This window comes from Columba livia, chromosome 9, assembly GCF_036013475.1.
Source record: "Columba livia isolate bColLiv1 breed racing homer chromosome 9, bColLiv1.pat.W.v2, whole genome shotgun sequence".
Classification (NCBI taxonomy): Eukaryota; Metazoa; Chordata; class Aves; order Columbiformes; family Columbidae; genus Columba; species Columba livia.
In genome coordinates, this window is record NC_088610.1 from 20287956 (window position 1) to 20313068 (window position 25113).

General features: G+C 49.0%; 1 protein-coding gene across 2 annotated transcripts; it reads left to right on the plus strand.

The window, feature by feature from the left end:
* Nucleotides 1-1786: 1786 nt before the first annotated feature.
* Nucleotides 1787-22642, plus strand: BOK (BCL2 family apoptosis regulator BOK). 2 transcript variants are annotated; one of them, XM_005501546.3, is made up of 5 exons: nt 1787-2373; nt 3238-3589; nt 7415-7543; nt 16675-16838; nt 21503-22642. In XM_005501546.3, the coding sequence occupies exons 2-5, from the start codon at nt 3367-3369 to the stop codon at nt 21626-21628; spliced, it is 642 nt and encodes a 213-aa protein (XP_005501603.1). In that variant the 5' UTR covers nt 1787-2373; nt 3238-3366; the 3' UTR covers nt 21629-22642. The 2 variants fall into 2 exon arrangements, with proteins under 2 accessions (XP_005501603.1, XP_005501604.1); XM_005501547.3 differs by having other exon boundaries at nt 2133-2373; nt 21507-22642.
* The last annotated feature ends 2471 nt before the right edge of the window (nt 22643-25113 follow it).

Here is a 25113-nt window from a genome sequence, read left to right on the forward strand (position 1 = left end):
GTATTTTTAGTGTGTAAATAACATAGGTAGAATACCATGCACTGTTTTTCTTTGTTTTTAAGTACAAAGCTTGGTTTATTGCACACAGCCTTCACGTTTCCAGTTTTTCTGTCATCCTGCAGGGTGGAAGTTGAGGGGGTGACAGCCGGGCAGGGAACACGTGGGACGGGCTTGGCACCCCTGGAGGGCTGGCAGGCACTGTGGCACTTGCGTATTTGCCAGAATTCTGGAAAACATTATCATTAGTTAAGCAATACTGATATTTAAGCACTCATTTTTGTTCCAGAACTCTACTGAATAGGCACAGTTTAAATGGGACTATTGTTTCAAGCTGTCAGCTGTGGCAGGAAGCTAAGACATCGTTTTTAATGATTTTTCAGCCATCGGAGTTGCAAGGGCAAAAAAATGATTTTCCAAGAGCCCATCGGGCACACTTTGTGGAGACGGGGTGAGTTAGGGATGAGCAGTAACAGCAGATCTCTGGAGTCTTGGTTTCAGCTTCTATGGGATGGACCTCTGTCTATAGTGACTATATTCACACTTGAGGAAGGCTAGTGGATAAAAGCAAATTTCTGAGAGAATCTTTGAGCGAATGCTTGTGGCGCTGGGGACGCACAGTCACTATCACCGTGTTAACGCGATGGTATCAAGCTGGGCTGGGCGTCCCTGTCACAGAATCCCAGAACGTCGGGGGTTGGAAGGGCCCTGGAAAGCTCATCCAGTGCAATCCCCCCATGGAGCAGGAACACCCAGATGAGGTTACACAGGAAGGTGTCCAGGCGGGTTGGAATGTCTGCACAGAAGGAGACTCCACAACCTCCCTGGGCAGCCTGGGCCAGGCTCTGCCACCCTCACCGTGTGTCCTCAGCCCCGCTCCCTCCCGGAGCAGCCGGCTCCGGAGGAGGATCCATTGCTGGAACGAGGACGGTTTTGCTGCAGCCGCCCTCCCCGCGCAGCAAAACTCTCCCCAGTCCACCCAGTTCACCCAGTTCACGGCAGACCAAAGCACGTGCTCTGCATTAAGCCTGTGCATGAGATGTGTGTTGCATGCCGGCCAGGGTATTTGATACATCATATAATAAGGCTTTTTCACGCGGTTCATTTGTGCCTTTTTATCCCTCAGTTTTGAGACCAGCAGTAGTGCAGGTCGTGCTTGGGGTTTTTGTGTGACCCTCACCTTGGGGCACTGTTTTTGTCTCTGTCTTTTCTCAAAGGCGATGAGCAAGGGATGGCAATGGCAACCTCTTGTTTCTGACCTGCTTTTGGAAAGGCTGTGTTTTGAACATCCCACCTACCCAGTCGTTAATCTACAAATTCTTATTTGCTGGAGAGAATTTGAGTTTGTGCTGGTGGAATTTCTAGTCTGCAGGAAACCTGTATTTCTAAAACTTCTTTTGTTTCAAATCAGAATAGAGGAAGCCAACATTTGTATGTGGTCTGCTGGTTTGAATAGTATCACACACACACAAAAACCTGAGTGTTGTGGCATCAATATGATAGTGTTGCAGCAAAAAGTTGATTTTGAAATTAATTTCTAAGTATGTTGGAACTGATTGAAATGTTATCCTTAAACTTTGTATGGTAGTTTTCTAAATGGACAGCTCTTCATTCTGGACAAACTATTTCCTATCAGCAAACCCACCACATGTTTTTAACCAGAGTACTCAATGTTTGGGGAATGCAAGCACCGCTTGATTTAGCCCCAAGCTGTTTGCAAATTTCATCCATCATAGAATCATTTCGGTTGGAAAAGACCTTTAAGATTGAGTCCAGCTGTTAATGTAATATTCCTAAGACCCTCACTTAGGCATAATTTTGGATAGAACTGGTGTGCCTAGCCCAGCGCTGAGTTGTGACATCCCACAGATCCCCGCTGAAAATAACTGGACTCTGCAAAAGTCGCCTGGGGAATTCACCGGGACCTGGTGCTATTTCAGCAGCGCCTGCATCGCTCTCTGTTCCACGGGGCGACCTGCTCCAGATATTCTGCTCCTTCCCTCACCTGGGAGACCCTTGAACCAAGCCCCTGTGCGCTGGCAGGAGAACAACAAAGAACCTCCTTAAGAGAGAAGAAAGGGGAGGAGAAAGCACTGCTCCCTGGCTATAGCAACCCCACCTCCAGTTATTTCATCTTCCTTACAAGGCCAAACCAGACGCTTTCCTCTCCGCCTGGGTCCCTTAAAAGCAGCAGAGGATCCCGGAGGAGCGAGGGTACCGGGATGCCAGGGTGATGGAGCGAGCGCGGTGCAGGCGGCTGGTGTGGCAGTGTCCTCTGAACCCCAGCCCAGGTGTCCACTGATGCAGACCAGCCAAAGCAGCGTGAAACCAAACACAAAAAGAGATCACTGAGGGGGGAAAAGTGCAAGATGAGAGGTAAATATGTTTTTCATTTGGAAAAATAAAACAGAAACAACCGGCTTTACTTCGTTTAAAAATCATTATTGTAAGTAGATGTCTAAAACTGGGGGCTGAAAAATACTAACATCTGAATAAAGACTGGTCTGACTCAAAAGCAGCACTGTGCTAAAAAGTCATATTGACACAATTCAGGTGACTGAAGAAATTCTGAATTTTTTCTTTAGGCATTCACACCTGAAAAAAAAATGTTAGATCTGCTCTTCTGTTTTGCTCTGTGCTGTTAGTAAGGTTTTTGAGAAGTAGCATGCATGCTCCTTTGGGGGAAAAAAAGAAAGAGAAAAAGAGTGGCAGAACTGAAACTTAAACTGAGAATGTGGTAAACTGTCTGCAGTCAGGCATTTCAAATGCTCCCGCACCCCTGTTCTTGCAACTGTGCCATTTCTGCAGAAAGATTCATGACCTACTGAGCTGGAATGTCTGTTGACATCTGGTTGAAGTTACTGTAGCTGGTATTTGAGATTCAGGGTTTTTTTCCAGTTTAATTGAAACAAGCTGAGATTGTCTACACATTCTATGAATTGTTTCCACGCTCTTGACCATCCAGTCTCTCCAAAGGGTAATTCTAGGACTGCTGAATCTGAACTGGAAAAGAGGAAACGCTTTGATAGTTCCGAAGTGCAGCCCTCCTGTGTGGGTCCTGCTGCTGGGGACCTGCCGGGAAAATGGGAGACACTGCCTCTTGTCTATAAGATGTACTGAGACAGATGCTTTCCAACTATGATACTACTGATGTTAGTGTAACTGTAAGGTAGAATACTTGGGCTTCTGATTTACATCCTTGCAGTGCTAGAGGACTTACAGGTGGTTTTGTTCACCCAGGTAACATGAAAAGCTGGCCTTTTGAGAATAGCTGCCAGGAGCTGTGACAAAGCAAGGGAGTGGAGGATCGCTCAGCAGGTTCTCAGCCGTCCCGAGGTGTGTGCTGAGGTGGGGACTCAGTGGCCAAGGATGGAAGTGCTGCGCCGTTCCTCAGTCTTTGCCGCGGAGGTGATGGAGGTTTTTGACAGGTCTCCCACTGACAAGGAGCTCGTGTCCCAAGCCAAGGCTCTGTGCAGAGACTACATCAACTCCAGGCTGATCCGAGCGGGTGTGAGCTGGAGCAAAGCTGAGCCCGGCACGCTGGTGCCTGGCGGGAAGCTGGCCGAGGTGTCCACCATCCTGCTGCGACTGGGTGAGTCCCTCAGATCCGGGGGAGCAATTCAGACCTGGAACTGATGGGTGCCAAGAGGCTTTCATGTGATGATACAGAGGATTTTATTCTCTGCTATTAGTGGTTTGGTTTTGCTGATCTTCCCTAAACAGCTCCTTTACCTGCGTTTCCCCAGTCCCTTGGAACACTGCTCAGCGCAGTGTTTCCTTAGAGCTACTTTTTTCTGAGGACTTGCAAGATCTTTAAAGTGTGATGCAGTCCAAGAAAGCCCAACAGCAAACTAATATTACCTGCGTAAGTTTTCACAGTAGTTTCAGTAGTCTTTCTCAACTTGGCATTTTAGCGGGTCTTGCAGTGTCTTCTCCAGACGCAGGTGACTTGGCTGCCGTGACACAACCCAAGTTTGGAATCTAGTAAGAGTACTGCTACTTCTAGACCTGAGCTTCATCCATTCCTCACCCAGCTGCAAGGACATTTAATTTGGAGGTAGTTGCTTAGACCATGTGCATTATAGATCTTATAAAAAATACTTTCAGTGACAGTGTGCTTAATTTTCCTTTTGCCTACCTTAATTGCTCCGGAAGACCTGTGTTTCTTGCTTTTTGCTGGAGCAAGGAGGAGTTGGCTGACGTTGCCTGGCAGACTCTGTGCCAGCCCCTGTCATGGCCAGGTTACCGCCAAGGCTGCGGGGAGAGGGATTTGCAGGTTATGCCTGTGGGATGCTGTGTGAAGAAGAGCTTGTGCCAGGAGCACCCTCTTGATGCCGGTGCTTGCCAGGCCTTTTGCTGTAGGTTTGAGCCTCCTGCCCAAGCCAAGCTGTTTGTTTTTTGGGATCTCAACTCCCTCATTCTTGGAAGCTGCTTCCAACATCCCTCTTGCCTTCAGGTATTAGTTGACATCTGGCTTGGAAACTACCGTGAGCATTTGCATCTGATTTAATTACATGAAAGCTCAAATAAGTCTGTTGAAGTAACCTTTAGCTGGGCCTAATCAACTCAGGACCAGGCTGAGCTCCCCACTTTCTCCCCTTTATTTCTACTTCTGTTTGATATTAGCACAAATTTCTTTTCAAGGCATAAGTGTGTTTCTTTCAGCTGACTTTTTTTCATTCATTCTTTTTCACTTTTTCTCTCTTGACTTCTGTTTTTGTTTCCAGTGGTTGTTTGGTATCTTGGTTGGTTGGTTGGGGTTTTTTTGTTCTTCTCTCAGTCTCACTCCGTCTTTGTCTTCCATTTCTTCTCTGCCTGGGTTGGGGGTTGAGATTTGTTTGCTTTCAACCAGATCTCCTGTGGGTGGCCAGGAGCACGTTAAAGGGCAAGCAGGTGGCAGACGGGATCTGAAGGCGTCTCCTGGATGACTCTTCTGTTCCTTATTCATGTCCAGATGGAAAGATTTGGCTGACAGTCTCAGGAACTTGGCACTTTCCCTGAGCAAATCTGTTTGGAGAGCGCCGTGTGGCAACCATGCCACAAGACGGGTGAGCAGTCCTCCTGATTAGGACGAGATGTTGTTTCCGAACTGTTTGTTCAGAAACGCTGCCTGCCACATGGCCTGTCATCTTCTTTTCTCCTTTGCTGCTATAACCTGTACAAGGCCAGCGGTATCCAGCCACCTGCCAGGAAATCCTTAGCTGCTCGCTAAGCAGTGCAACAAGACAGGCCAATTTTTTCTCCATGATAGAGTATTTCCGAGCCCTTTTGCATGTGCCACGGCTGATGAGTCTGATGCGGTGGCCGGGGGGTTGGCAGAGGTGCTGGGCCCAGGCGATGCAGTTGCAAAGTCCTGGGGAGGGAGTCCTTGTCAGCTCAGGGAGGCTTAGCAGCTAATTTGTGCAATTAATGAGTCAGAGGTGGTAAAACCTAGTGGTATGGCCACTCCAGATCAACCTGCCGTGTGTGTCAGAGGTCTGGTTTATCTGAACTTGTCTCTCCTGTGGCTGAGACCCAGACAAGCATCCTTTCACCTCTGCACCGAGCTTCTGTATGTGGGCACAGTCATTGCTGCCCTGCTTGTTCCTCCGCGATTACTGGAGGAAGGAGAAGCACAGAAATTACTCTGAATATAGCAAAGTGCACGGTTGGGCATCTGAACATGGACACAGAAGACTGCCACCAAAATAACAGTGTTGCTGGAAAGGTCCTGGGGCCCCTGGGGCAGAGTCTCTGTGAGCCTGGCGCTACTTTTCTTGCCCCGACGCTCTTGTCTGCCCGGTTGCTGCAGGGCAGGGCCTGCTTTAACAGCATGTGCGGCTCCAAACAAAATGCAAAACAAGTCCTGATCTCAGCCTGGGCCTGCAGGCACTGCTCGTTAAAAGCGGTGTCGGTGGCAGGCTACCAAGTGCTGATCCCAGCTAACCACGGGCAGGGCTATCCCCGTTTCCTTGCGTTCACAGGGAAGCCTGTGTGCTCCCTGTGAGGAGAAAACAGCTGGTGAGTAGTGCAAGTCATTTTCTCTCTTATCAGGGCTGACCATGTGTTTGCAGCATTTCCTCTTGCCATCACATTGTGTGGGACAATCCCACACGCACAAAGGGCCCAGAGAGCTCGTCTATGGAATCCTGTAGAGCTGGGGTTTGCCGGTGCTGTGCTGAATGCCAGTTAAATGAATTAAGGATCAGTAAGTAGCTAATGACTCCAACAAGCTCCTGGCTGGCGTGGCATCTTTTCTGTTCTCATAGAAATGAAATTTTCAGGAGGATTAGCTGCCCTCTGACGGCGACAAGCTGTCTGAGTCTCGCAGTGGGACGGAAGGCTGTTGTGACAAGTCTCCTCTTCCCCTGGGTGCTCCAGAGCACCCTTGTGCAGGAGAAGGATGCAGAGTGTCATAAATCTAAACCAAATAGGACTCTCCATGCACAAAGGGCCTTGGTCCCATGCAGTGTTTGCACTGTGTAATGCTCCTACAGCAGCTGTGCAGCCCTCATTAAATACCTGTTGACACCTGCAGAGAGATAAATCCATTGGAAACTGGGCTTTATTAATTCTTCAGCTTAAAAATGGTTTGTTTCGCTACAGAGGAAAAGCTTTACCGCTGTTGCCCAAGCTCCATAGCTCAAACATGTGGTTCTCTGCTTGTCCTTGGTATTTCTGTCTGGGTCTTCAAGCCAGCTCAGTACCTCCAACCATTTCCCAGCTGAGGAGAAAACAGCCTGGAACTAGAGGCACATGCCTGTGTGTGTGTTGGGAACCTGGTTTCTGGGAAGTCAGCCAGGCAAATGGACATCCCTTTAGTAATTTGGACGAGAGAAAGAACTCCAGATCATCACTCAGTGCCTGTGCGAGCATAAAATAGCTGAGCTGATAGTCTCCTTGCTCAATTAATGCTGGGCAGCTCTGGGTGGATCCTTGGCTTTCATCAGCCTCCAGCATTCTTGAGTCGCTCTCATCTTGAGGCTTTTTTGTACAAGTCTGATGGGGTGTTGAGAAAGGGCGTATCTCTCAAAAGCTTACGTAGATGTACATGCCTCCTTTTCACTTCTGAAGAAAAATGAGATGGCTTTGCTTGTCTGAGGCCTGTCTCCTGTGCTGGAGGAAAGGCAGGCAGCTGGCCTGGGAACTTCATTTATATCCTGGATTACTGCAGCCGCACCACTGGTACGGGGCCACTACCTGTCTCCACACCCCTTAGGAGTCCCAGGCACAGGGGATATTAGGACGGCAGGGCGCTGGTGGCAGGAGGTCGTGTTTAAATGACCTGAAACACTCTGCTGCCTGTTTAAAATCCCGTGGAGCTGGGCCCAAGTCCCCTGGGCTGGAGGGATGTGTGGAGTGGCCCCAGCTGTAACTCCTATACGATGAGAGCAGGACTCGGGGTTCTGTGTGCTGACTCCTGACTGTTTGTTTCCAGGAGATGAGCTGGAATACATTCGCCCCAATGTCTACCGGAATATCGCCCGCCAGTTAAACATCTCGCTGCACTCGGAGACGGTGGTGACGGACGCCTTCCTGGCAGTAGCCGCGCAGATTTTCACCGCAGGTACTGCGCCCTGACAGAGCTGCAGACAGGGCTGGGTGGAAAGGAATGGGATGGAGCCACGTCTCCCGGAGAAGGCGTGTTGCTGGGATGGCCTGCAAGGTGGGGCCTGCTTCTGAAAGGGCCGTGGGCAGTTTGGCAGCGTGCCCTGCTTTAATGGTTTAATGAGAGCTCCTCGGTGCTCTGTTGTTCTGGCAGGGAAATGCCCTGTTTTATAATCCTGACAGGTTCTTGCTCATTCTAGAAGGCATCTCCTGCCCTTCCTTGTTAGGAGGTGGTGTTATCTCATTGCACAAGGAGGTCATTCATTCCAAGCTCCTTTGCTCACCATTGGCAGCTGGAGAAGATACATTACATGGGAGTCTCCCCTGTTCCAGCTCACGCCACTGATGCTGGGAGCCAGAAGCAACTCATCACAAGGGAGTTCCTCTCTTCCTGGCTGTCTGTCCCGCAGCAACAGCCACGGCTGCGATGGAGCTGCTGCTTCCAGTTGCTGCTTCTCTTTTCTTGTAGGCAGAGAGAGCAAGCCTTGGCCTTCAAGGCTCGCTGTTCCAGACAAGCAGGTGTCAGCTTTCTGACTGCTTAGGCCTGAATAATAGAATCATTTTGGTTGGAAGAGACCCTCAAGATGATCAAGTCCAAACATAACCTACCTCTAGCACTAGACCTAAGAACCTCGTCTATATGTCTTTTAAACACCTTCATGGATGGTGACTCCAGCACTGCCCTGGGCAGCCTGTCCCAATGCCCCACAGCCCTTTAGGGAAGAAATTGTTCCCCACATCCAACCTCAACCTCCCCTGGCGCAACTTGAGGCCGTTTCCTCTGCTCCTGGCGCTTGTTCCTGGGGAGCAGAGCCCGACCCCCCTGGCTCCAAGCTCCTTTCAGGCAGTTCAGAGATCAGAAGGTCTCCCCTTGGCTCCTGTTCTCCAGCTGAACCCCCAGGTCCCTCAGCCGCTCCCATCACACTTGTGCTCCAGCCCCTCACCAGCTCCATTCCCTTCTCTCCACTCGCTCCAGCACCTCAAGGCCTTTCTTGGTGTGAGGGGCCCAGAACTGCCCCCAGGATTTGCGGTTTAGCCTCCCCAGGTCCCAGCACAGGGACGGTCACTGCCCTGGGCCTGCTGGCCACACCAGTGCTGGTACCAGCCAGGATGCTGGTGGCCTCTTGGCCAGCTGAGCACACGCTGGCTCATGTTGTTCTGCTGCCTGTTCCCAGAGATAGTTGTGGTAAGGAAAGATGCACTCTGCACTGCCCTCCTATGAGGGAACCTCAGCCTCCCCTGAAAGCATTGCCTGCCTGTGGTGGGGAATCAAGGGAAGAGAAACATTTGGCATGGAGATTCATGTCAGGCAAGCCCTCACACAGTTGTGGGGTTTCTGCAATGTCTCGTTGTATTGTCCATGGAAGGGACAGTAGGCGTTAGAGGCTGGAAACAAACAAACCAAAAATCCCTCCCCCATCCTCCATAAGACCCCACTAAAAGACAACAACAAAAAGGGGCGGGGAGCAGAAAACAAAGACAGTCACTTGCTGGCAGCATAGTAGTGTGAAAACATGGTATCCAGGGACATTGACATGGGAATGTCCCAGGAGGTCATGATTCTTGTTCTGGGAGTAGCTGATATAGGACAGAAATCCAGGTTTCTGTTGTACTTTCAAATAGGCTTTGTCACCCAAATCCCTTGTATCTTCTCAATTAGCTATGCATCTGTATGCATCTGAACTGCATGGGAACTGCTGACACCCCAGAGAAGCCCTGTGCTGACGTCCTGGACTCAGTTCCGAAGTGTGTTTTGGTGGGGAGCACAGATCCTCTTCAGAAACACGAGAGAATTGACCTCTGAGAGCTCAAGCAGGGCTCCTGGTGGGTTGAGCAGGGCAGATTCACTCCCTGGAACTGGGAAACAGAAGCCGTGTCACAAGAAATGGATGGAATTGGATTCCGTAGCTAGTAGTGCAGCCCTCATCCCTTCAGGGCATGCCTGTTATGCAGATTGCCTTTTCACTGGGCTGGCTTGGGAAGCAAGCCATGGAGGCTCAGAAAGGAAGAGCTGGGCGAGTATGGCAGGAATGTCCGAGTGTGTCTCATTCAAAGTGCAGGAGCCCTGTCTTGTCACTTGGTGCTGAGCTTTACTGGCTTCAGGGCTTACAGGAACACGGAGGTCAAGTTTGCAGGCTCTGGTATTTTTGTTGCAGGTACGTAGGTGATCTTCTTAGACGACTAGAGGTGACTACATCAGAACTGGCCCACCTCTGAAGCTGAAGGGGCACAGGGAATCAAGCCGGAAAGGCGGGTGGCCGCAGGTGCAGCAGCCTGTGGATGCTGCTGTGCTGCACAGACGTGATGCCGGGGAGAAAGCTCTGCTGGCCTCTGCAAGTCCTGCGCTCCCCCGTGTATATTGAGAGTTGTATTTTTTTATGTTCTTCAGCTTCTCAGCTCAGGAGTCAAGTGAAAAGTGTGGATGGTTTCAAATGCTTTTGTTGAAAGTAAAGCTAGAAAGTGTAACTCTTGGTTCTAAACTTGAGGTTTTCAGGGTAGTAAGAATGGGATCTGGGCTCAGCCTGTTGAGACTGGTGATGCTGGAAATTTTGGGAACATGCTAGAAGCCCAGGCTCAACCTCTGCTGCTGGTGCTGCCCCTCGCCTGGGGATACTGCGCTGCATAAACAGCTGGCAGCTGGCTGGCTGTACTGGGGGTGGATTCAAACCTTCCTGGTGCTCTATATGCTCTGGTTTTTCCTCTTCCTCATCTCTGCCTTGGAGCAACTAAAAGGATAACCCGTGAGCATGAAGCTGGAGTTGTGTATTCAACTGCTTTTTTTCAAGTCTTTATTGTGATTTCTCTTGCTATAAGGCTGTTGAGTGGCAGAGGAGTTCGCTGATTTTTAACATTCCTGGATTCCAACTGCAGTCTCAACACTCAGCATTTAATGCTAAATCCAGCAAATTGGAGCTAGGTCTGGCAGCCAGACATTCATTCCTAGTTTTTTTCACAGTTCAGAGGAAAGAGGCTCTTTTTGCGCAAAGGAAAACAGGAGACTCAAGTGCAGCTGGAGTTTTTATGCCAATTACCAACAGCTAAAGCATCTCAGACTGTTTTTCACTGTCCAGTTTGTTAAGAAAACAGCTACAGTCTGACACTGCAGTGCCTAGGCAGTTTGGGGAGCCCCATTAGTTGCTCGCAATGCCTTTCCAGCAAGGGAGTGGAGCATTTTGACCCTATGCTGCTGGTGAGGTTTTCTCCTTAATCTTTTACATGACCTTCTTCCATACCCTGGTCTGGTTTCGAGTCTTCACACTGTACCTCTGGCTGTGCCTATGTCCCGTCCTCGCTGTGTTCAAGCCGTGACTAAGCACAAGACCTTGCTGGACCTCTCAGGAAGGCGAGACTGAGGACATCTGGCATCCTTATTGGTCCTACTGCATGAGTGCATGGTGCCGTATTTGACTTTACAGCATTGTCTGTCCCAGTTATCTCAGGTTTGGCTTTTCTCTGGTGTAGCAAAGACAGCTTGAATTCCTATTACAGCTGAGAATATAGGCAGAAGGCGAGCAGCTCACAGAGCATGGGAAGGCTCAAGCAGTATCTTGCTTCCCTGTTGCCGTACGACGTGTTAGCTATTTGGAGTGAGGAGAATCCGTCTGTGTGGAGCCTGGCATCGCAGAGCCCAACCTGCTTTGGATGGTGAAGTATCTGCAGCAGCATCACTTCTGTGACGATAGCCCTGGCTCTGGTGCGGGGCCCAAAGCTGCTCTGCAGCCAGCAGGAGACTTTCCACTGACTTCTACAGGCTTTGGATTGGAGTCTGGCTGAGCTGGCATTCACATTAGCAGTTTAATTAAATCCCAAAAGGAAGGGGTCACTTGGTGGAAAAACAGAAGAAGAAAAGGGAGATGTATTTTCCTTTCCTAAAGCAAATAGATTCCTCCAGTTGGTAAAGGCTGCTAGGAATGAGAGCTCTCCCAAAGCCTTCATGTTGCGTTTGGATGGGTTTGGGTGCTTCTCAGTTTTTAATCATGAGTTCTTGGGCTAAAGTGAACCTTGTACAGTGGGTGTGCATGGTTGATGTGTTCTCAGGAGGAAACACTTTCCTCTGCAGGAGCAAGTGGTGTCAGAAATGCATCCCATTGCTTCCTCATCGCTTGGGCCTTATGAGTTAAGCTTCCTGCCTTGTGCACGTCCTTCTTGGCTTCTTTCTTTCCACCAGAGGAAAGTATATTGTGTCTGGCTGTATCCTTCCAGCAGCTGAAATGTAGCACTTGGTCATGTTTGTCTTAGGCCTGGTTTGCAAGTTGAGCTCTGATGCTGAGTGGAGCAGAAGGAAGTCTGTGTGAGTGGCGCTGGCAGCGCGGTGCTCGGCGGCTCTGCGCACTCCAGTCTCGTGGCTGCTGGATCTGCCAGGCAAGCTGATCTGCAGCAGCACTGCTTTCAAGAGCGGTCTTCTCCTGCTAATTCATTTTCCCCTGGGATTGCCAGTGTTTACATACCTTCGGCTCCATGGCTGGCATTCAGACTGCAACTTGTATTTCTAATTTTTTCAAATGTCTTCTGATCAGCTCTTCATATTTTCCGTCTTCTTTTGTTCCATCTCTGTGAGCACAAGTATCAGAGCTTTCTCTGTTATGATCATTCTGGACCAGTTTTCCATTCCCTCTTGTTAGCTCCTGTGCACAGTGGGAAGCTGTGGATAGGTTGTTTCTCTTGGTGATGAGCGCCTGTTTCACCCAATTTGGATGGCAGCTATACCTGTGGAGGAATTTGCAGCAAGACAATGTGTCTTCTCATCTGCACTGACCACATGCAATTCCACCTTACGCTGAGGGATGCATCAAGTGACTCTCACCCTGGCATGGGAATCACAGGGGGCAGAGGCACTGCCTGCTCAGTAGGTTGTGTTCCTCTACCCCTGCCAAGGGAGTCATGGAGAGAGAAAAGTTAACTGCGTTGGTGTTCTGGAAAAGAGCAGCTGGGGCTGCTTGGCCTGTTCCTGCCAGGCCTGGGGCTGGGTGGCTGCTGGAGCCCCCTGGGACAGAGGGACCAGGTGTGGGCATTCAAGGTGAGGCCCAACCGCCAATCCTGGGGGCAGTTCTGGGCCCCTCACACCAAGAAAGGCCTTGAGGTGCTGGAGCGAGTGGAGAGAAGGGAACGGAGCTGGTGAAGGGCTGGAGCACAAGTGTGATGGGAGTGGCTGAGGGACCTGGGGGTTCAGCTGGAGAACAGGAGCTGAGGGGAGACCTTCTGATCTCTGAACTGCCTGAAAGGAGCTTGGAGCCAGGGGAGGTCGGGCTCTGCTCCCCAGGAACAAGTGCCAGGAGCAGAGGAAACGGCCTCAAGTTGCGCCAGGGGAGGCTGAGGTTGGATATGGGGAACAATTTCTTCCCCAAAGGGCTGTGGGGCATTGGAACAGGCTGCCCAGGGCAGTGCTGGAGTCACCATCCCTGGAGGGGTTGAAAAGGCACATAGACGAGGTTCTCAGGACATGGTTTAGTGCTGGAGTCAGGTTATCTTTGGACTCGATGATCCTGAGGGTCTCTTCCAACCAAAATGGTTCCGTGTATGATCTCGTGATCTCTGCTGTCTCAGGTGAGGACCCCAACCAGCTGTCTCTGTCTTCTGCCTCCAGCAGTGGCTGTAGCAGTTTCCATACAGAGAACTCCTCTCTCACACCTGTGGCTCTGCCAGCAACAGGAATAACAGACTGTAAGATTGGCTTGACCCTGATAGTCATGCTCTGTAAAGCAGAGGATAATGCGAAGTGACTGCTGAGCCATTCACATCCATCACCATGATAAGCATTGGCCAACAACTTGCCCTCTTTCTGCTGCCTGTGTAAGAGGGAAAGGGGCTCTGTCCATTTACTGGGGAGTGTTCACCACACACAAGTCCTGCAGCAGGTGCCACTACATAGCAGCTGTGACAGACAAGCCAGAGCTGAAGGGCTTTCTCTCCATCCTCTCTGGGAGGAGACACCTGGACCAACAGGTCTGTAGAGAAAACTGCTTTCCTCTGTTTTAGGGAAACCGTGGGTCTATTGAGCTTTTATTTTGCATAGGTTGTGGATGCACTTCTCTGTTAGAAGGAGAAACTTGGGTTTAAAATAAAGTTAGTGAAGACTGCAGCAGTCTTTCTCTACCAGGGTAGCCTCAGCCCCCGATCAGTTTAAGTTACTGCCATGTAAATATCTTAAAGCTAACGGACTTGCTTAGAATCATAGGATCATTTTGGTTGGAAAAAGCCTTTAAGATCATTGAATCCAACCTTTAACCCAAACACTGCCAAGCCCACCTCTAAGCCATGTCCCTAAGGACCTCATCTATGAATCGTTTAAACCCCTCCAGGGATGGTGACTCCACCGCAGCCCTGGACAGCCTGTTTCAATGCCCCACAGCCCTTTGGGGAAGAAATTGTTCCTAATATCCAATCTAAATCTCCCCTGGTGCAACTTGAGGCCGTTTCCTCTTGTCCTATCGCTTGCTGCTTGAGATAAGATCCTTAAGAGCGAGCGCTGTCAGTAGAAGCTTGGGAAAAAGTCAGTGAACTCTTTCCTGGATTTCTGGGTAACTTTGGTTCATGTGACTCCGGATGCAAGGAGCCACATTCCTGTAAGGATGGATGATTGTAAAAACTGGCTCACACTAAAGCTGCATGTGAGCCAGCTGAGGCTCTGGTCCAGGAGACTGTAGTCAGCAAGAGGTAACCCCTGAAAGCCTCTTAATTGAGTGGAGACGTATTGACCTGCAGGAGGACAGCCGCTTTCTTGCCAGGAGAAGGCCTCTGTCTAGTGTTTTCTCATGTGGTTTCATAGCCTCTTCCTGGCTCATTCTGCTGGCTCCATGGTGACATGCAATGTGAGAAAGACAGATAAATGGTGTGAATACCACACCGGCAGTGAACTTCCTGAGTGACAGCTCTGGGGAAGGGACACCGCAGGGCCTACTTGGAAAATAAAACCCGAAAAAGAATAGCAGCCAATTTAGCTATATTAATAACTTCCTCTGATCTTGGAGATAGTGCTGGTGAAGGACAGAGTATCACAGGAGACTCCGAGCTACTGCTGTTCCTGTTGCTACAGAGCCTCACAGAAGGATCATCTGTAGCTTTTGATCTTACATCGCCCAGGAGTGAAAAGTGGCTTTTTTTGAACACTGAATTGTTTTATTTCAGTATAACAAGCCATTCCTGTGGCTGACGTTTGAACAGCTTTTCTAAAGTTTAGGAAATGCCTTAAAGCGTTACTGTGAGTGTCCCTTTAGAGGCAGTAAGTGGAAGGATTGTGTAAAAGCTCTGAAACCTGCAGTTATTGTAAATGGCTGTGGTGTGAACAGGCATGAGGAGTCTGGAGCTCCATCCCAGACAGATGGACCGGGGTATGTGGGAGTGCGAGGAAGGAAAGAAGGAGACCCTTCATTTAAATTGTAGCTAAGGTTTTGCTTTCTTAGCTCATGGATTGCTGAGCACATATGGTGTTCTGGTTGTGTGTTTAACCCCTTCTGGTCTTTAGATCTAGTGACTGAACTAAGCTTTCCTTTGTCTCACCTGCTTGTTTATTTGTTGCAACTCAGCACAAATGGTTTTGTGTGATTTTTAAATACTGAAACTTCACCTGGCTTCTGGCTACATTTGGGAAAGGCCTTGGACAGACTCCACAGAGACCTAACACGGTAAAATGCTTCACAGTATGCTTGTCAGGTACGGCAATTTTAGGCTGAGAGAGTTGGGGGTGTCCAGCTGGAGAAGAGAAGCTCCAGGGAGACCTCATTGCAGCCTTTCTGTACATAAAAGGGGCTGATAAGAAAGATGGGGACAGACTTTTCAGCAGGGCCTGTTGTGATAGGATAAGGGGTGATGGTTTTAAATTAAAGAAGGGAGATCCAGGCTGGACATGAGGAAGGAATTGTTGTCCGTGAGGGTGGTGAGAGCCTGGCCCAGGTTGGCCAGAGAGGTGGTGGATGAACCATCCCTGGAGACATCCCAGGCCAGGCTGGATGGGGCTCTGAGCAACGTGAGCTGGTGAAGATGTCCCTGCTCATGGCAGGGGTGGCACTGGGGGAGCTAGGAAGGGCCCTTCAACCCAAACTGTTCTGTGATTCTATAATGAAGTAAGGGGGGGAATTAAACTTCCTAGTGGATCCAAAGCAAATCCAGTGCTGTTGTTCTGAGATAGTTCTTCAATATGGGTGCAGAAGTGACATTTCCATGTCACTGGGCCTGACAAAAGCCCAATTAAGGACTGCAGGCTGCAATGTTCAAGCACAGAGGATTTATGCCCAGTGGTGTTGGCAAAGTCTGAGGGAGACCCAGGCTTGCTGGCTGGTATCCAGAACTGAGCTGGAGCGCTTACCGCCAGCACTAACAGGGGGATGACTGCTGCTGGGACAGCTTCCATGGGGCGTTTGCTGCTGACAGGTCAGTCTAGCAGGAAGACTGTTTTCCAGGAGATTAGATAACTGACTGACACCCCATCCCTGTGCTGCCTTCCATGGGATAGGACATGCAATGTTAAGTATTGTAGGCAGAGTGGCAGAATTCTTGAAGCCACCTGGTTTTCAGGTGGAGACTGAGATGTACTCCTCACATCAAGGAGGAAGCCATCCCTCTTGGCCCTAGAGCCTCCCCTCCCTTGTTTGCTCTTGTGTCATGGTAGAACCAACTGAAGATGCTTATCTCATCTGCTCTGTGTTTCACATTGCTTTGTTTTAAGGGTGTTCAAGAGTTGTGCTGGTGACAAAAATCCTAGGTTGCTCAAACTCTTTGAATTCAATCGCCTCCTGTGCTACACGTGCATGGCTGAAAGTTAACGGCAATATAAACCATGGTGCTGCACAGCTTCCCAATTTTGGTGGTGCCTTTGGGCTGCTTTCTCCAAAGCTGTGCACCCAGTGCTGAGAGAGGGTCAAAGTGTGCCCAAGTCAGACTGTTTAATCCTGTTTCTCCAGATGGAGAGTTTTCCCCAGTCCTGTTTCCATCATATGTCTTTTCCCCCATGGTGCAGAACTGCGGCTGCACCTAAACTGGGAACTGCACGCGTGTAGCGTGGGCATGTGTGATGAAGGAAAGCTGTTTCCCTTGATTATTCAAGACTGAGCTCTGTGCGTGTGTAAATTTGAATTACTTTTCTTCTTTCCACAGGCATAACGTGGGGCAAGGTGGTGTCCCTGTACGCTGTGGCAGCGGGGCTGGCGGTGGACTGCGTGCGGCACGCACAGCCAGCCATGGTTCACACCATCGTAGACTGCCTGGGAGAGTTTGTCCGCAAGAGCTTGGTGACTTGGCTGAAAAAGAGAGGAGGCTGGGTAAGAGATGCTCTCTGATCAAGCTTGCTTCCACACATGCAGACCAGAAAATATGCCAGTTGATGAAAGAGTGCCCTCTCTGCAGCTTTAGGCAGAAAAACATTGAATAAGATTCTCTTCCAAAGCCCTGTGGCCACCACTGTCCTGCTTACGCCTGCATTAGACTCCGCATAGTTCCGCTGCTGCCTCGTCGTCCCGGCCTCGGCAATATCAGCCACTCTGGTCCTCAGGCTAATTCAGTCCTGACCCACCAGAGCCTCTCCTGTTCCTGACCTGAATGTCTCTGGAGCTGCCAGCCAGTCATAGTGGGATACTGCAAACAGGGGTCACTATCTTGGGGAGCCGTTTTCTAGAAACTGAATGAGGCCTGCCAACTTATTTCCTTTTTCATCCACTGCCCCACAGTTCCTCAAGTCTAAGCTTAGTATATTAATGTGACTTCCCACTTTAAGGAATTCTAGAGGGCTGTTAAAACCTGGTGGTTTGTGCCATTCCCTGACCTGATCCATGAATAGCTTCTTGTGATGTAGCTCGAACTGTAGCTTATCTATGGTTTGAAGGGCACTCATCACACCCATTGAGAGTAGGAGGGCTCGTGGCTCTGTCACTGCTCAGAGACGGTAGGTGAGGCAGGGTGCTGCTCTGCATTGGAGGGTGGCTCCGTATCATGTGGCTTTAAGCATCTAATTTCTTTGGTGCTCTCCGTACCAAACAGCAAATACACTGCTCCTGTGAAGGATGGTTCAGAGCAAGAACTTTGGTGCTGCGCAATAGCCGAGCGTGTTTCTCATGGCCTCCCCATAGCCTGAGGTGACGGGCTAAGGCAGCGGCTGCAGCCAGGCGGTGGGTGTGTGTACCGGGGTCTCTGTGCCTGCCTGGATCCAGGTGCACCTTGGAGTGACGCACCCAAAAGCACTTTGGTGTGCGGCCTGGCAGATGCTGCCTGGAGCTAAATATCGCCATATGACACCACTGATCTCACGGGACGTCTTGTTCCCAAGGCATGTGCTCTTTGCAGACGGAGCCACGACAGCAATTTCCTGCCTTTCCAAGAAGGGATATTTATTCCTGAGCTGTTGGGAACTGGTCAGGCGCCCCACCCCACACACCCCGGGGTGGCTTCTTCCAAACTGAGTATTGCTCCTCTGTGCTGAGACCTCCCTCCCACCCGTGCCTGTAGCTGATGCAGCCATCTAGTTTCTCCAGGAGTGAAGGCACCTTTTGGATGGAAGGTGACTGGAAAAGTAGCTTTGTTCTGATTTTGGATCTCTTGCATTTACGAAGTGTCATTTCCACCTTAGATCACCTCTAAAACTCTGCAACCTTGAGGCCAGCTGGGTCAGGGAGCTGTTTGGCTGGCCTGAAAAGTCACCTTTCACTTGAATGCCCTGACCTGTTTAATTTTGTGTCCACACAAATAATCATACCAAAGTAGGTGAAGGAGATATCCTGGGAAAGCAACTGATTAAGTAGCACTGTTCCTGCCTGTGAAATCTCTGCTTCAGTATCATTTGAGGTTTATTTTAACTGGGTACCTGTAGAGCTGGTTGAAATGTATTCTCTGAAACATTTTTTCCTTTGGAAAAAATCTAGTTTCATTAAAATTGAGAGGTTGCACAGGAATGTGCCTCTTCCTAGTCTCCAACTAATATTTTTCCTTTGTTTTGGTAAAACATGCATGTTGTGCTAAGTTAGCATCTTGGTTTAATTTTTGTATTACATTATCAGAGTTGAAAACAGGGTGTTTTGATAGCTCCAAATGGGTATTTCTGCAAAGTTTGTTGCGTGGCAAACAAACCACAACCTCCATCCCAAGACCAGAAGCGGCTCTTTGTGGCTGAGATAAGCCCTGTCCGCTGCAAACTCCTCTGCCCATCGTCTGCTTTGGGCAGCCAACGCATTTCGACTGGAGCTGCGGAACCGGCGCTGCTTGCTCTCAGGATCTGGCCCTAGGAAAGGGAAGCCAATCTCACTGCCACCAATCAAACAAACTGACGGTAAAAGCCGCTGGGTTGTGCTGATTACAGCCTGTCTCCGGTGCCCTTATCCTCAATGTTAGGCTGCAACAAGGAGATATTTTCCCTTGAGAAATGAGTGGTTCCTTCAGTCTGGTGAAAGGCTGCTTAATTATCTTGCCATCTTGTGCTGTGCTTCCCTGAATGTTCTTCCTCTTGCTCCAGGCACTGCAGTGTGACACTTCCCAGCCTTGTTCACAAACGGGCCGGAGGAACCAGCTCTGCATGGGGACCCTTTCATCTGCTGCCTGCTTGGCTGTTGGCAGTTTCTTGTTGGCGTGGAGCCCTTGTTTCCCCCGTGCACATGGCCCCCGTCTCTTACACATCAGCTCAGGTTGTGGCTGCCAAGAGGAACCACCTTACCCTCTGAGGTTTTCCTGAAAAGCCGCTGTGGGGACCTTGGAAAGGCATTTGGAAGTCTCCACTCAGCAGTAGGTTCCCATACTTCTTCCATGGGGTGGAGAAAGCCTCTACCCCCCAAAGCCCAACCCAAAACAAATCTCCTAAGAGTCACAAGAAATTTTCAACCCTTTGAGGCATCGTCTCTCCCTGGGGGGAGTTTGCAGCCTCAGAAGTGGCTTTACAGTAGAACAGAACGATTATTATCTTTTTAGCAGCTGTTACATACATTTGCTAGCAAGAAGAGCATGTGACTTGAACTTGTTTGAATAATTAACAGGCAAAGATCAAACTGCTGTTGCAGGAGTTTATCAATACCCCGCAAGACTCAAAGACCTGCTTTATTAACTAGCTTTGAAATGTTCAATTCCAGTGCCTTATCTAGTATGCTTTATTTGGATAACAATAGCTAAGGTGATTGTTAAACAGCTGAGCAGTTTTGTTTGTCTAAGCAAGCACCATACACATCTGTAAGTGGTTCTGGCTCCAGCTCCTCTCGATTAGGTGCAGAGAGGTCGTTGCCTTTGGCAGGGCATAGCACAGCTTTAAGGAGTTCACGTTTTCTCAGCTGGAAGTTAACCCTCTGCACCTATAATCAATCCAGCGTTCATACTGGGGCCTTATACTGGTTCACGTGAGGCACTCAAGCACTTCAGAGCTTAGGTTTCTTATTGATCAGCTACGCTAACATTTGCATACATTATCAGACAGCTACTTGAACGTCGTGACTTCCCTTGACTGAAGAGGCAGCTTGACACAACCCCATTTTAGAGACCTGCTGGTTGCTAAAATTGGACAGGTTTAATCAGTTCACACTTTCAAAGATGCAAATAGGGTGAATTTGCTAAGCCATCACTGAAAGGATTTAGGCAGACCCAGTTTGCTTTCCTCCACAGTACAGATGAAGGCCTTGTGACCACCGGTACTACCTTGCAGCATCTCCTGTTGCTGCGTGGGAGCTGCTGGCAACAGACCTTTGCTCCAGCTATGACAGTGGAGTTGGTTAGTGTGGCTGCATTTGCTAATCAGACACAGCGGTTTGTCCTTTCAGTTCCCCTTTTGTTTTCTTCCAGTTATTCCCAAGGTCAGTCAGGCTCACCCATATCTTGAACACAGGCGGAAATACTGGAAAATATTATTGGAGTATTCAGCAGCTCGTGTCCCGTTCTACAGGAGGAACATCCTAGGATTGAGAGCCTGACTTCCCTCTGCTTGGTCAACAAGAGCTTTGTGTCAGAAGGCAAACTTGGGAGGCTGCTGAGCTAAGCTTGTGAAGAAAAAGCTTTGGGGGCTGATGAATGTTTACCCTCCTTGTGACCCAATTCTTGCTCATTTTTGCCACCCAAAAGCCCTTTCTGAAAACTGTGTTAAGTTGATGTACTAACAGTGCACCCTCTGTTACAGAACTACAGTCCATTTCTCCTTGTGCTAGGCTGAAGTGTAACCACAAACTCAATTGTATTGCTGGCAGAACTTCAATTTGTTTTCCCCACCAGAAGACACAATTTTCTATCATCTGCTTCTGTCCTGTTCACTTTACCCTCCAGGTATTTTCCGCCTTCTCCTCCCAATGCCAGCTGAGATCCTGTCTTCACTAATCTGCTGGATTGTTGTTGGTTTGTATTCATCGCAGACCAGCTTCTACTCTTGTTAATACTTGAAGCCAGCTGCCCAAGCAATCTTTAAATCTGGCCCACGCGTCTGGGAGGCATCTCTGCCAACATACATATTTCCACAAACAAAGCTTGCATTGCTTTAAATTTAAATTGGGGGTTGGCTTGCTTGAATGAGTTCCAAATAAAACATTAAGGCAAGAGAAAAAGTGCAAGAAACTTGAGCTGATATTAAACAGGACAACCTCTGGGAAGCATCTTGCTTTACAGAGAAGGATGAGAATGCTGGTATTGCCAAGGCTTCCTAGCTCTTTTGAAAAGGGGAAGAATGTGGGGTTTTTATTTAGCTATTCAAAATGGAAAATGTTTGACAATCTTCCCACAGAGCTTCTTTCCCCAGAGGTGGCTGAAAAGGGGGGTGCTTCACCTTGTTCATGCAGAAAGAAGCAAGTGTGTTTCACAGAGCTCTTGAGCCTGATTTACTAACTTGCAGGGTATGGACGTGTCAGAGCAAGCGTTTGTGGCTGCTGCCGGTGCTGTGGCAGTGGTGGCATAGGGCTGTGGGGTCGGGAGAGTCCCCAGCGGTGGCTGGTGCGGCTCAGGGCATCTCTGATGATCTCTGTTCCCTCCTCATTAGGCAGACATCACAAAATGCGTGGTGAACACCGACCCCAGCCTTCGCTCCCACTGGCTCGTGGCTGCTGTTTGCAGCTTTGGGCACTTCCTCAAGGCCATCTTCTTCGTCCTGCTGCCAGAGAGATGAATCCGAGCCTCCAGCTGCAGCCCCCCGGCCCCATCTCCTCCCCGGCTCCAGAAGCAGCGGTGATGACAATCTCCGAAGAGGAGGAGAGAAGAACTGGGACAAACACAAGGCTTGTTCTCCTCTCCCTTCAGCTGGGAGCAGGTGACCAACCCCAGGCTCCTTTTTGTAGCCACAGGAGCCTCTCTCACCATTAATTCCTTGTTTCCATGGGTCGCTTGTGTGTGGCCTGGACACTGCCGGCCCCTGGGCGTGCTGCCTGCAGCAGCGTGTCAGACATCCCGGGCTGTCGGACATCTCTCTGTTCCTTATGGTTGTGTTGCATGCTTATCCTCATGCCAGGCAGAGGGGAGGAGGGAAGGGATATTATTTGAAATAGGATAGAAAATAGGAGAGGGGGAGAGTCCCTCCTTCACTCCATGTGAGTCCCTTTTCAGTCCTCGGACTCGCTTTGCATCAGTTCTTGTTACATTTGTGCTTAAGCCCCATCTCCTCCTTTATACCCAACTCCAACGTGGCGGGCTCTCCCCACAGCACGGTGGAGGTGATAATGCAGCCGTGGGTTTTCCACGTGATAAGAACAAACACACTGTTGTCAGATGCTTCTCCCCAACGCATCTTGGACATCAGGGTGATGTGCAGGAGGTGAGGGCGGCTGCGTGTGATGCGGTTTGCAAGTGTATTGCATTGATCCCTCTTGCTGTGCCCACACACCGTTCCAAAGAGCAGAGCAAGGTACCATTGCCTTCAAGCAACAACCTGGGACAGATATTTGTAATGAAGAAAAGCCTTTTCTCCTCTGAGATTTCATCAGAGCTCAGCACGTGAGTAGGAAAGGCTGGGGGCACGGGCAGGAATTAGGGAAACAGCAAGTGAACTGTCTGGTGGTGTGAAGGGGAAAAGCTGTGTCAAAAGTAGCTGATTTATGTTTCTCCTTTAATGTGTTCAGAAGTACAACTCGCAGTTATCTTTGCGGCAAACAATAAAAGAAAATAGGTGGTGTTTCACTATTGCAAAGGGTATTGTATTTGTTTCCAGAGTTAAAAATTCCAAAAAAGGCCAGAACAGTGCTGAGACAAACACTCAGACCATGCTAAAAATACTTCAGCTTTTCCCCTGGTAGAACATGTTAATGTGTTAAAACCACAGCTCGCCTGGGTCATGCGAGGAGTTTAACCCGCGTTGTTACCGTGTCAGAAACGTACTGTTTTCACCGGCAGAGCCAGAGCTCGGCAGGCAAAGCCGTGGAGCTTTTTCTCTGCCAAAGCCTTGCGGGAGACACCTTGTGTGTTGCCTTGCTCCCGAGAGCATAGAGTCACAGGGAAACACTTCTGGATTAAAAACATGTGGCATTATATGAGCTTTTTTATGTTTTATTTGGTTGGTTTTGTGGGGTTTTTTTGTTGTTTCATTTTTTTCTCCCGATTTCCCTCCCTGTATTTAGAGGGGGCTTTACCATTCCCATCCAGAAGTTAGAAATGGGTTTGGCAATAAAGCAAAGCCCTTACTTTTGGGTTATATCATGTGACAGGTTTCAGCTAGCAGCTGGTGGTGCTGTGCTGACCAGTGAAGGATGCGGAGGGGTTATCCCCTTAGCCGTCCTGCTTTTCCTGGGCAAGCCTTTTGCGCTTCTGCAGATGCCTCGACACATGGGTACCTGGCTCAGTGTTACCCGTCGTGCTACACCCACTTTACCACTTCAGTCTGCTAGTATTTTTTCAGTAGTAAAGTAATTCTTGTGGAGCAAAGCCCGTCCCGCTGTCCCCAGTCCCCCAGCGCTAACACTCACCAAGAAGGGGAAAGCCTCCTGTTCTGGATCGAAGCTGCCCATGCTGCCTTGGATAGTGTCTAGGCAGACTATGGCTACACTATTAAAAGTTGGGGGGTTTGTACTGACAAAGTTCCCCGCATGGATGCAGCTGATGGTGCCCTGAGGTTGGTGCATTTGTGTGTGTGCAAAGCTTGCAGCAGTTTCCCAAATAAAACCAAATTGCCATAGCTATATATATATATATATGTATATATATATATGTGTGTGTGTGTGTGTGTGTATATATATATGTATATATATATAATTTTTTTTCTTCCTGACATAATTACATTAGCACTAGGGGTTTTGCTGACACCTCTCCCACTTGGGATTTTCTTCCTTAGATTTCTGATAGATCCAGCTATGGAAATTTAGACCAGGTGCAGTGTATGTGGTGAGCTAAAGCAGTCACGCTGTGAGCAGCACAGAGGGCTCTCCCCTTGTCTGCAGTGCATCCAGTACAGGCAGCAGAGGTCACTGCAGGGGGATGCAGCTGTGTCGTCTCAAAGGAGCTCCTGAGAAAGGAGACATTAGCTATCTGGAAACACCCTGGTTGTGTGCAGACTTTGGGACGGTTTTGCAGCTCGCCAAGTCCAGCTTGCCTTATCATGCCTGGTGTTTTATGAAGCGCGTGTGAGTTCATGGCTCGAGTTCAGCTGGACACTGGAGCTGCCAAGACCTTTCTCAATTTAGATGCTGTTTTGAAATGTAATACTTAAGGCTATGACTGCTTTTTCAGTAAACTAGTGATATCAGAGGGACTATTAAGGAACTTAAATAGTTAAATGCGCCAATTAAGTGAGTTTAACAAAAAGATAATGATAAGCCAAATAAAGCTGCACTGGTGGAAAGGAATGTGTGTGGGTGGGAAGGGGGTTACAGAGGCAGACAAAGGCTTGGTCTGGAAACTGCTGATAACAAAGAGGTGGTGAAGCTCCCCACAAACAGGTTTTAGACTTCTCCGGCTTTCCTCTCTCTTCTTGCAGTTGTTAGTCACTGCAACGTATATACTGGAGCTGAACAGTGTGCTGCTTGTCTGGCACTTAGTGTTCAACCAGGATGATGCTTTTACCCTTCTCACTCCTGCAATAACCACGTCGGCACCAGCCCTGCTACCAAAATAAACAGCAAGCAGAATTGTGCACACCGCTGTGCATTTGGGAGACAAGTCTTGAGCCTGATCCAGCCAAGTATTTATGTTGTGTTCAGTTTTAGTCGTAATATTTAGGCATTTCGGAGTACTTCCAGAGGCCCTTTACAATCTCAACAGTTCTGTGGCTCTGTGACTCTTCTTTTCTGTCTTCTCTTTTGGCCAGTCGTACTTGATGTGAGACATCGGGGTTGGTTGTTTATTGCCCCAATAAACATTTTCCTTTTATATGATGATTGGTGATGGTCCTAGGAGCATGTCTGAGTTGTTCAGCTGTTTAAGAAAACCAAGAGTGTAAGTACCAAGGCTAGTATTATTATGCTTCTTCATATTAAAAGCCTGGCTTTTGTTCCTCCTCCAGCATCAAAAAATGAAAATCCTCAGACTAGCCATCTCATACTTTTTTCTTTCCAATTCTCTGCTTGAGAAAACCGTGGGTAGAGAAAGTTGCCTTAATTTGTTTTTAAGCTGTTTTGCTCACATTTAATGTTCTAAGTGAGCCTTGCCCGTGCACAGACTGTCTCGGGG